This window comes from Plodia interpunctella, chromosome 18, assembly GCF_027563975.2.
Source record: "Plodia interpunctella isolate USDA-ARS_2022_Savannah chromosome 18, ilPloInte3.2, whole genome shotgun sequence".
Lineage (NCBI taxonomy): Eukaryota > Metazoa > Arthropoda > Insecta > Lepidoptera > Pyralidae > Plodia > Plodia interpunctella.
Window position 1 is genome coordinate 9238874 of NC_071311.1, and position 12526 is coordinate 9251399.

The 12526-nt window shown below is 33.4% G+C and overlaps 1 protein-coding gene across 10 annotated transcripts in view; it reads right to left on the reverse strand.

Moving 5' to 3' along the window:
- LOC128677587 (protein prickle-like) overlaps positions 1-12526 on the reverse strand; it is a 293975-nt gene that overhangs the window by 132043 nt on the left and 149406 nt on the right. The window contains exons 1-2 of one of the 10 annotated variants that reach the window (XM_053758544.2): positions 10570-10805; positions 64-874 (exon numbers count right to left, since the gene is read on the reverse strand). The exons of 8 other annotated variants lie outside the window; for them this stretch is intronic. In XM_053758544.2, the coding sequence (XP_053614519.1) occupies positions 64-869 (806 nt within the window). In that variant the 5' untranslated portion in view covers positions 870-874; positions 10570-10805. Of the gene's footprint in view, positions 1-63; positions 875-10569; positions 10806-12526 lie in introns of those variants that run through there. One more of the 10 variants, XM_053758545.2, reaches the window with a different exon arrangement.

The following is a 12526-nucleotide window of genomic DNA, read 5'->3' on the forward strand; positions in this document are numbered from 1 at the left end:
TTAAAATTTCAGTGTCCGCCCCATTTTGACTATTATATTCTTATAAAGATTTAAAGTACTTACTCATTACAGCTCGTGGTGGATGTCTGCGAAACAGTCACCAGGGTGGTCGTCGTTGTCGTCAACTTGTCACCAATGCACTTCCTCCTTGAACACTCGTCTAATATCCCATCCTCATTCAATGGTTGTAAAACTTCCTTAGTTTTATTAGGCCCAGTCTTCACAGTAGATCGCTGAAATCGGAAATTTGCAGCTGTCTTCCCATTTGTAGAAATCTCCATATCTTCAGTAACTATAGCCCCTTTCTTCGTCCTACAAACAGTTTTAGTATTTTTTCCAAATATATCACCATTCCTCAGTAACTCTTCTTTCGAATCTAACAATTGAGACTTATTTGATTCCAGAGGTAGACCGTTTTCTAACATACTTCTTAAATTATCTGGGTTAATACCACTACCTAATATTTTATCTAATTCTGACGTATTCATATATTGTTCGTAGCTCTGTGCTATAGGTTGTCGTCTTTGGTCTTTTTGCCACGCTTGGTCGAATCCGTAGATTGGTTCGGATTCGACGCCATAAGTGCAATCTTTATCACTTTCATCGGGAGCTGGTTCAATTTGTGAAGTCATATTATCTTGAAAGAAGTCATCTGTTAATTCAGTGATTTGTGCCCCTGGCCTTTTTGTGTCTATTGTGTTGAAATTGATGAAGTTCGTGTTGATGTTGTTGGCTTTTCTTCTTCCGTACAGTTGTCTGTAGTACTTTTCTTGGTCGCCGTGCATCCAGCAGACTTTCCACCATTGTTTGCACATCAGAATGTTGGCGCTGTTGGAAGACTTGACATGTCTCGTGGCGGTCGCCGACATGGCTGCTGTTGGGATTGGAATAGTTTGATTGATTGTATTGAATGAGAATGCGAATTTATGATACTCATAGTACATAAATTGTACTATAATAAGATTTGATAAAATAATTTTACACAGACATCACATTTAATCAATTAAATATAAGCAAAGTTCTATGTTCTAATAATAATGTTTTCAGATTGGAGTTCTACTTCATGTGAGTACTAAATAATTACTTAATGAATATGCAATTCTGTGTTTTTTTAAATCGACAATCGGAACAATCAACATCTGTAACATATCTTATACGCTTGCCTTGTACGGCATTTATTTATTTAAGATTAATCAACATCGTGGAACTTCCTACTAGCTTTATTCTGATACGATAACTATAGTCTCACTTGATTACAAACGTGATCGACGATGTAGCGATCTGCTATATTTCTTCAATGCATCGAGTTGAGATCGTTCCAATTGTAACTTTAGATATTAGCGAGATTGCACTAACTAGTTATTGTATGAGCTTCGGAGGAAATTGGTTGGAATTGCCAAAACTACAATATAATTATTTTTTGCGCCGCACAACTTTTCTCTGTTTCTCGTAATGGTTAGCTGGGAGAGAATGCTTATAGCATTAAGTTCGCCATTTGTTTATAAGTATGTTTTTACTTGGAACAATAAAGTTTTATAAATAAAATAAAAGTAAATATTATAATAGTTTAAGACCTATTCTTCTTCTTCTTTCTATTTCTTTTCATGTATGGTACAAATAATATTAGTGTAGTGTATTAGTATAATTATACATTAAGGTATGTCGCCTTCTAGCGATAAAAGAGAATTGCAAATTAGTGAACTGAGCACATGTGTGCTAGTATGCAATTCCTTTGCCATATTTATGTCAGATTCTCGGGCCGACATGTACCTCTAAGCCTGAACTTAGAGGTACATGCGATGTCAGCCCGAAATCGAATCTTGCGACTATCGGATGCCAATGAAGTGCTTAGCTGTCTAAGCCACCACAGATTCTTCTTTAAATTGGAAGCCGTCGACGTCCTTACAAACTAGTAATTGAGACGCCATCTTCCGGGCTCCTGGATCTATAATCTGGAGTCTTTCATCGAACTCAATTAGATGGGCCAAGGAAAATAAATAAAATTTAACAAGTTGGAAGATTGCGCAATCTTGAGAGACTACGGCTCTGGTGGGATAGTATCGTGATAACAACTGAGCGAACATCCTACCTCTAGATCGTAATGCAAAAGATGTACAAGTCAAATTATTAATTTTCAACAATTATGATCTTTATTGACGTAGAAAAAATATGACTAGTATACGGATAAAGAAGAAGCAGTGGCCTCTTCTTCGAAGATGTAATTTATTTAGTTCGTTCATTTCCTTTAGGCTCCATGTTTCAACAATGATCACCAATTGACGTAAAAATTTAAGAAACACAGAAAAGGATTTTAGACTTTTAAAAAATCGAAAGATTATAAAAGCGAAAGCTTGACATAGTAAGTACTAAGCATGCATTTCACGGTGCATGAGGTGCGCTCCCGACTTCCAAAGTCGTTGGAGCATGTCAATATAACTTTAATGACAATGTACTTCATAGGAAGTAGTTGTAACGGATTTTGAAAGGGAACTTAGTCAACAATGAAAATCTTGAGATAACTCTTAAATAATAAAATAATCCAATTATCGAATTAAAACAAATTAACTATTATATAAGAGTTAAGGTATATGAATTAGATTAGTGTCCAAAGATAGAACAATATTGATGTCTCTATCTTAATAAATGTCACAGTTCTGCAAAAAAGAAATCTTTGACCGTAAAAGTCTTCATTAACATTCGTATGTCTATTCATAAACATTGTATGATTATAATGTATTTAAATGAAGTGTCATAGAAATATGTTTGGTACTAGGTATAAGAAACAATTTAGTTATTAACTTCTTTAATAATATACCTTGCAGTTGTATTACAATAATCATAGTAATTTCTACACATTTTCGTTATTTGATTGCTATCTTATATCTCTTAATTTTCAATAGGTATAGAAAGCCTACAAATAAGATAAAAACCAATCTAATGCATTGATTTACTTGTCTACATAGTATTATCCAAGCAATAACTCTCTTAACCATTCGAACACCACTAAACACTGAACATATTTACATACAGATTGCTGAATTGAAATGAATTTTATTCTACGTATCTTCTAGATAATAATAAAATTCTTGTACACAGTACAATCACAACAGCACATAAATTCACCGCTACTACCACCCCATAGAGATCCACTGTAACTCATCTGGCTGTACGCTAATGCATCAAATAAAGAAGACCGGCGACATTAAAACGGTACATTAATATTTCAAGCCTGAATATTATTTCACCGAGGAGTCTCAAACTTAAAGTCCGCTCTACACATTAAGACAATGAAGAAATGAAGTACTTTGCTGAGTTTTGTCTCGTGTCAATGCATCTCTCCTAAAACAACGAAGCTCTCGTGGTTCAGTGGTTAAGACGATCACCAGACAACCGAAAGGTCCCATGTTACAATCCTACTGTGAACCAATCTGACTAATCTGATTCGGCCGTGATTATAACCCGCCGCCGCCTGCTTGACGTCAACTGACATTGGAAATGTTATTGTTACTTATCAGCTGCTTGGGCTATGTGTCCTTTAGTCACCACGTAAGACATCCACGGGAGGATATTGAGTGGTCCTATTCTAAGGCGGAACACATCACATGCAACATGCAACGCTGTCTCAATTTGTAAAGCAGGCTCAAGACCAGGGACCTGTTCAAACCGTTATCGTATAAAATCATCTTATTAAAACCAAACACGGAGAAGCTACGCACACGACATGCAAATTACGAAAATTCCATCGCCCTGTCTCCTTTACACCTTATTGTCGTATTAAAGAAAGAACGAGATGGAAAAATTACTGTCAATGTCGTTTGTGGTTTTCTTGGATGGGTTTTTTAGTGGTTCCTGGTGGTTGATTTAAATTGAGCTTCTGTTAGATTGAAGCCGATAAGATTATATTTTTTCTATATAAATGTAAGTAAATATTTGAAAGGAATAATTTAATTATCAAAAGAGCAAGGAATGAATACCCTTCCAAAACCAATTGGTTCATATAAAATATATATTTAACATCGTATTTGATGTTAAAAATATAATTAACAAAAAACATGTAACTAATCTAGATTAATATACATGGACGATATTATAATATTAACTATAATGATCAACAAACATCTAGTTTATCTAGTCTAAGAAAGTTTTCGGCGCCAATTTAAAATCTCCCATCTTTATCATACTGTTCATATTAGAAGGAGATGAAATAACAGGTCAAGTTTTGGGTATAGCCCCGGGCCGTCTCTACTAAGTTATTAGGTGAAATTAGTGGCAATTTTTAGTTGAATTTATTCCAGTTTTATTAGTCATTAATTTTGTGAGGTATTCGTGTGAGCCGCCGGCATCGGTAGAAAGTTGCTATATGAATAAATAATGTTCATGTGATACAACTGACAGCTCGACATCGCCACCAATAACTTTTTGGTTGGTGGTAAACCTGGTTTCTAAAATTTTGTAGCTATTTTTGTTTGAATTTTAGTTTTGTGATGATTTGCTTAATTTTTTATTTCAGCTTGCGTAGGTATTGTTTTTATCGCATTTCTATTATCTTCATCTACGTCTTGTTGCGAATTTGCAATGATCGTGGCTTGGATTATTGCTATCTTTTTTGCTTGCTACGAGAACGTACGCGATAGTTCGTACTATGTCGAGGAAAGATTCCTAGTAAGCGTGTGCGCAGCATTACAATAAAGTTAAACGACTTAAAATTTAGATACATTTTTGAGAAACATGACAAGTATTATTAACATAGTTTAATCCGAAATGAAATAACATTATATAAAAAAAATAACTGCAAATAAATACATCGACCAGTTTCCGCAAGCGCTAACTTATTTTCACAGAGAGCAACAAACAAAGCTTTTATTCCAGACGCGTATTATTTGTGAGTCAGTTATTTTCTTCAAATTCAAGTTTCTACCTGACAGAAACTCCAAAAACTCAATTATATATCAATTAGAGGAAAAAAATAAGTAGCGGCTACAGGTGGCCGCGGGAGGAGCAAAGTGAAGCACCTAACTTGTTGCCACTCAACTATCAACTTTATGACGAGCTACATAGAACACAAAACTCATATCTTGTGACTACAATTAATTCAGAGACAAATGATTTTGAACTGTGCTCCTTTGGGTTAAAGTTTGTTTTTAATTGTGTGTGATGATAGCCTGGGGTCAGACCTGGATGTTGATTACAGGCACCGGTTGCAAGTCCTGTGGCGAACAAAAACTGTAATTTGTATCATTTCGCGACACGCAACGAATGGGAAACATGTCGGACATTGAGATATAAAGATAATCTCTATGAAAAATAAGACAGTAAAGGCTACTGACTGAAGACTACACGCCATTGTAAAAATGCTTGCAAGAAGTAAAACATAACAGCGATAGAGACTCATATTTCAATAAAACAATATTGTAGCAGAAAGTTTGTTTACAGTGCGATATTGGAAATTTTAGGCAAGTTTTCGCTATATGCCGTCACCTAATCACATTTAGCTGCCGGATCGAATTGTTCTTTCTATCTTATCGAGTGTGTTATTGCTAACGCTGGTGTCAGATTTTATTCCCGCCTAAATATTATTGCATTTTGTCTCGATTTCTTCCGATCGATCTTGGTATTATTTCGAGATTGAGATCTTATTCGAAATCATATGTATACCATGTTTGATCCAATTCTGACTATTGTATACTGTTTATCATATCCGTTTTCGGAATACCACCTATACTAATTTGATAGTTATGTCACGATAAAACTACATCAAGGAATTAAAGTCACCTTGACAAGTTTTTGTTAGCCCGAGGACACGTGGGCGTAAGTAGAATAATATAAATTAATGATTAAGCAGCAATTATTTAGATTACCGCATTTTATGAAATAGATCAAGATAAGATGTGACAATGCTTTTATATTGAAAATTATAATAAAAGTAGTATCTTTAGATTGTTATTACATGAAACAATTTCATTATATGTCGTCATCTATATCAAATTAAGATCTGTGAAATACAATGTATGATCTTAAAAAGGATTTTACTCACGTAAAAATTTTGGGATGTAAACACCCCATTTTTGGGATGTACCTAACACTAAATTTTACAGTGTTTCTCAAAAAGCTACAAACTAGAATCTCTAAAGCGCAAGTGAAGAAGAAACGGTGCAACATAACATCAATCGTGACTTTGAAGTTGACGTTCACTTGGTGCAAAGATCTGTGCACATAAAAATGTAAATAGCTCTTAAACATTTAAGATGCAGCCTCCAGGTATGGCGGACATTCCTTAATTGCCATAAGTTATGCTCATCGCGGACATTATTAACGAACGTTTTGCGGCGAAGAAAATACATTTTCTGATCACTGGATTGTTCACGTAGTTCACATTCGCTCACACGTACTAGAAGTAGTTAGAGAATTCAACTGTAGAATTCGATAGATTTGAAAATTATTTAAATATGATTGCCTACATTTTTGTGGAAATTTATTTATTGGATACCTATTGCAGGTAGCCAATAAATAAATTATGATTTGAAGAACTAACAGCTATGGATCGGAAAAGGGAAGGCAATAAATTAAGTTTCAGTATATTTTAGTTAGTTTCATTTATCTTACATATAGTTGCAGGAGATCGGCGTCAACAAGTGATATAATTAACAGTTAAAAAAAAAATTAATAAAGATTTTTCAATTTGACTTTTATCACTCGATAATCTAGAGATGCTTTAAAGACCTGTTGACTATACAAATAACAAGTCCGCAATTTTATCTATATTTAGTTGTTTTATATCACAAAATGATTGTCGCTTTAAACATCAAAATTTATGTGGGATAGTATTGGTTAGAAATTGTAAGTGCAGTTTTTTAATAGGATCCTCTACCTTCGTGTATGTTTTACGAACAAGTAATAAACACTAAAGTAAAGCAATGAAAAAAGTATTTAATATAAAGCTTTTGGGTCAAGAATTTATTTAAGTACTTATGTATGATAATAAACTTGATTCCACGAACAAAAATACACAAGTGCACATTACATAAACTGATCAACAGTACAATTATATTTTAGGGAATCATTCCACTCGAGAAACTTTGCGTAATGACATAGCTATCTCTTTTAATATGATCCTTAAATATAATCACAATAAATGTATAATTGGACAAAGGATATTAGATGTCAGGAATACCTCCCCTATACAAGCAAAGACAGTCAAAATGCTACAGAAAGTCTACGCTATGGAATGAGAGCCTCCAAATGCAAAGCAGAACTCCGCTGCCCTCGTCATCATGTCACGATTCAAACGTCCCAAGATCTTGGACTTAGACGTTGACGTATGGGCGATGTGTCAGCCCACTGAAACCAGGAAAGGCCACAGTCACGGTCGTATAAGGGACTGTATTCTGTGAGGAGATAACGGTAATGAAATTTATAGTGCTCAGATCTGCCTTATAAGTGTATCAAATTGGAGTGATAAAAACTATGATATATTTGCTGTTGCAGGTATTCGCCTCACGTTATTTTACAAAAAATATAAAACTGTGGTCTGTTCTTTACAAAATCCATGATACTATTTTAATCAGTAATAAACACAATAATACTACTGAATTTTAAGTCCCTTGTTTACCACATCATGTGTAAACTAGGAAAAATGTTAAGAGACAAAAATCTGGCTATGTCTTTTTCATCTGGATCTGATAGAAGGGAGAGTTCTGGCTTGATGTCTGTTAACTTATGTTGATGACCGGGAAGGGAAGAAGAAAAATTAGGAAAGGGGGCCCATGTTACAACGATTTATCGCTATCCAAGAAACTCGGAAAATACTCATATGAGACATGAGAGAGATTACAATCGGTCGTTTGGCTTTTGACAAGGTTTAGTCCTAACTACTTCGTTTATTAAAGGTCACGTATAAGTTTACATTTGTGGATATAGTCTCCGTTTTATTTTTTCCACTGGAATAATTTGCGGATAACATCAACTCGTTATGAGCGAGCAGCCGAAGCAATAACATAGTAGTTGTTATAGCCGGCCACGCCTTATGCTCTTTTTGTTGTGTTTATTTATTCAACAATATCAGCCGGTTCGATATTTCCATCTTTTTCTTGGAATGTGGGAAAATTATAGTTTTTAACTGGATGCGACATTATGGAACCATTTTCTATTCTTGTTTGAGTGAATGGGAAATAAACATTAATTGTAATCGTAAAGTTTTCTATATCTATGGCTTTAATGAAGACTCTCGTTTTTTTTTATGTTGAATTTAAAGTTCGGAGTATTTGTTCTACTCACCAACTTTGTCCAAATAACATCATCTCTTTTTTGTATCTTCCTTTGTTGCAATTAATTATGTATTGTCTCATCCCGTAAAGGTATATCCCTAACGATATACCTTTACGAAGACTTTAAATATGATATTGCAAAAGTAAAAGCTTATGTTTTAAGTTTATGAACTGTATTAGCGCCTATTTCAACCGTTGTGACACCCATAATAATAATGTTTGCATTTTGTTGCCTCCACACTTCTCCGAGGTTGCACGCGCGTGCCATAAGCAATGGAACAATTTTCTTAAATTGACTATTGTCGTATTCCGGAAATTTCTCTGTCGATTGTTCGCCTACGTGTTTCATAGCCTCTATTAGCATATGTGAAACAGCGCTAAATAAACTATTAGGAAGGGAGAAAATCCGCTTAAAAACTTGATATTTTCAACCAAGAACTTTCATTATTAAATACCTAAATTCATCCTGTCTAAGCGAATATATAGTTTCAACTAAAACTAAAGATTTCTGTAAATTTTCCTATAAACCTCGTAAATATGTGTTTAGGTTTTATTCATTTATTTGATTCCATTGCATGATTATGTTCTTTTAATACTTCTCTTACTTATTTATAGGCACTTTAACAAACATTATTGACTTTTCTTATAGAAATTTTATTTTCAAGAATCAATCAATATTTATATTATCTATTTTTGATTATAATTCTCAATTCCTATCAGATGATTATATTTCCATTTATTAGCATAAAGCTTTAAATTTCTTATAAACCGATACTAAAAATCTTTTCAGATTTTCTTTTAGTATTGCATTATAGTTTTATGATTCTCTGATAGCTCCTCTTTGAATATCCGAGTCTTTCGAGTAATGCATGCATTCCTTTTATTTCCTTTGGATTGTGTTATTTCTAACACTAGTGGTATATTTTATTCAAGTCGCATCATTTATGATTCAAATTCTAATTGAGATTCTAATTCTTATCCTATATCTTAGGATTATTATTATAACTTTACCAAATATACTAATTATGAAATAATTATTAGAAAAAATAACACTAAAATAACTACAGATTTTGTGTTGATCAATTTGATAAAGTTACTGGCGAGAATGATGATCAAAATTTAATTACAATTAAAATTGCATACGGCGTGTTCGTTGTAAGATTGATGCAGAATTTTTATCCCACGATCTTTCCTGAGAGCATAATTCTTTGAAAGCTAGACACATTATAAATTGCCCAGATATATTAGATAAATGAATTTGCGATACCAAAGATAGCGTTAATTACTTTCTCCTATAGATTAAAATAGACGTTGAAGCGGAAATGCTTTTTGCAAAAAAAATAAGACTGTGTTTACAATTTTCTGGTCTCGTTTTCATTTTCGCCTGTAACGATTCGAAGCTCGAGGTTCACTTAAAAAATAAACCTTATAATTTTAAAGACTTGACTGTGAGTTTTTTACCGGCCGCCTTTTTGATATAAACTCGAGGGAAACTTTCTTTCAGAATGCTATTTTTGCTTATCATGGCGTTTTGGTCATGGCTTTTTGTCTCTTTAGTCACCTCGAATGGTACCATTAGGGCGGAAACCACATACATGCTGCGTTTTATTAGCTTTAAAGATAATGCAAATGCAGCTATGTCAATTTGCCCGATATCTAGATGTTTTTTTAAACTGAAAACCCAATTACATTAAAACAGAAGCCGAAGATTGTAAATCATGATTAAAAACTGCAATTCCATCGACGAGGAATCTTAATGATAATTTTATAGGACCGGGTCTGGGCCGGTGGCCACACGATGACTAAAACAATGTAATAACTGCAGTACTTTGCATATCGAAACTATTGATGTACCACTCCTATAGAAATTTTGATACAGGAAAATAAGGTAAGTGTTCCATTTTATCTTTATAACGAATTTCATCGAAATGCTAAAAGTTTGCATATAACATACATACTACATTCTAAATTGTCACCTAAGATTGAATGTTAATACTAAGTAGATAATTAACTTCATCATATATCATCCTATTGTACCTGCTTTTTGATAATCTTGGTGATACGACTTTTATAATTTGACACATTAAGTTAATATATAATGTGTAACCTTCAAAATTGTTGTAATAAATTACATAGATGTTAATACAGTTTAATCTGAAGATCAAACTTCCAATCAGAGAACATCATAACGGTGAAAGTGAGAAAAACGATAGATTCACACGATCGGAGACATATAATTTAATATGTTGTTGTTTCTAACGATTATGGTTATGTAAACGCATCCACGTTCAAGACAATCATTTACCAAAAACAACGTTCACACGTGTTTTCCGACTACACTGTAATCCTTTGTGATATCACTTTTTAAGCAACGGGTGAACCCCACTCGTCACTGGTCATAACACTATTTTAAAGAATAACACTGTCACACCCAATAGTGAGTTCCAATTTGTAAAAGGAACACAGGATTGTAAAAGTTGAAAGAACGCGCGAAACTTTAAAAAAATCGAACGCGCTTGGTTCTTCCGACAGCGTATGCGCAACTGAGTCCATAGACGGCAAGACTGTAGTCACAAGCGAAACGGCAGATAGATTTCCACACGCAACAGACAAGGATAGGAAAACCATCCCTTTACTATTCAAATTTGAATTTTATTTATGTTATTATTGAACAGGTTTCACTGCAAATATGTCACGCTACGAAACTGAATTGCCATAAATTAGTACTGCTGGCCTTTAATTAGTAGAAAGTCCGAGATTGAATTTATCGATTTTAATAAGTTACGATCTTGATGGCCGCTGATCGAGCTCAGAATAGCTTGACATCGTAATCTCGTGTAGTTTATGAGTGATTTTTGTCTTAGAAGTTTCACGATTAAGCGCACTACAGTTTGATCTATGAAAAATATCTGATATGAATCATTAAAGTACGGTATGACTTCAATGAAATAATAGTCTTTTTTGTTTACATATTATTATGTTTTATCAATATATTTTGTAATAATGATGTAAGACGTATAAATAGACAAGCAGGTGTAGCAGATCGCAAGAGCTCGACACCTGCGCACTACAAACTAACAATTATTGATCTATCTTTAATGAAACCATTATTAACATCCTTGGTACTTCTTGCTCTATGAATTTCAAATGCGCTGAATTCATTATCTATCCAAATATAAAATACATTTTCTTTCTATTCTCTCTATTTAATATAAAAATTGACGCGAAAAAGTGCCTGTGAAGGTCTAATTTCTGAATAAATCATTTGAATTTGAATATCATATCTTCGCATGTGCCGTTTGTTCGAGAAGCCACGAAGCCCGAGATCTAAATCTTTATAATATCAATTTATCCAAAATACTTCAAAACTCAACTGATATTTATCTAGTCTTGCACACTGTGTCAGTTAAGGCAATTATGTATAACAAATACACTTCTTCTTCATACATTCAAGGACAGTTAATTCTAAACCACTATGTCAAACACTCCCGTACTCATAAAATTTAATTCAAAATTCTAATACCTTCGAATTCCCATATAAGAGTAAAATACTTTAATTGGATTCCATTTTAAACAGTAAGCGTTTTGTTACTGGACAAAATCCATAGATAAAAGAAATATAAAATCATTACATCTTAAAGTATGCACCTGAACAAATCCATACATTTGAATTTCTAACTTGTAGGATTCATGTTGATAAATGGTTAATATATCTCTTGTTATCATGACTGATTGCCGTGGTGATAATTATTGTAAAGGCCAATGGAAATTAAGTCGAAGCTTAGAGAGCTGGTTTAGATAAGGCTAAATTATAGGGTGTATACCCATTGATGTAGGTTTACATATTATAGCACAAATATTGCATTTCACAAGAAATAAAAATAACACCTCATATGTGGAAATGATAGTATGGAATGTGGAATACTTATGATCGTAAATATAATAACAAATATTGCATTCACAGATGAAACAAAGACAAGACAGATCGTGTCTCGGAGGTAAAATCGATGAAAAATATTACCGAGAAGCGAAAATTAATGTCGTTACATTTTTTTCTAATTTAATCGATGCTTTTTTTTAATGTAACAGCGGTTGGCGATCTTTTACCAATCAAAGGCCACAAAGATTCAAAATTATTTACAAAGTAAAAAAAAAATAACAGATTGTGCCACACTATATACAAATAATTTTATTACAAACTGTTATAGTTTAGATAGATAGATAGGTAAACTGTTTATTTATATCGAGGACACACAATATAC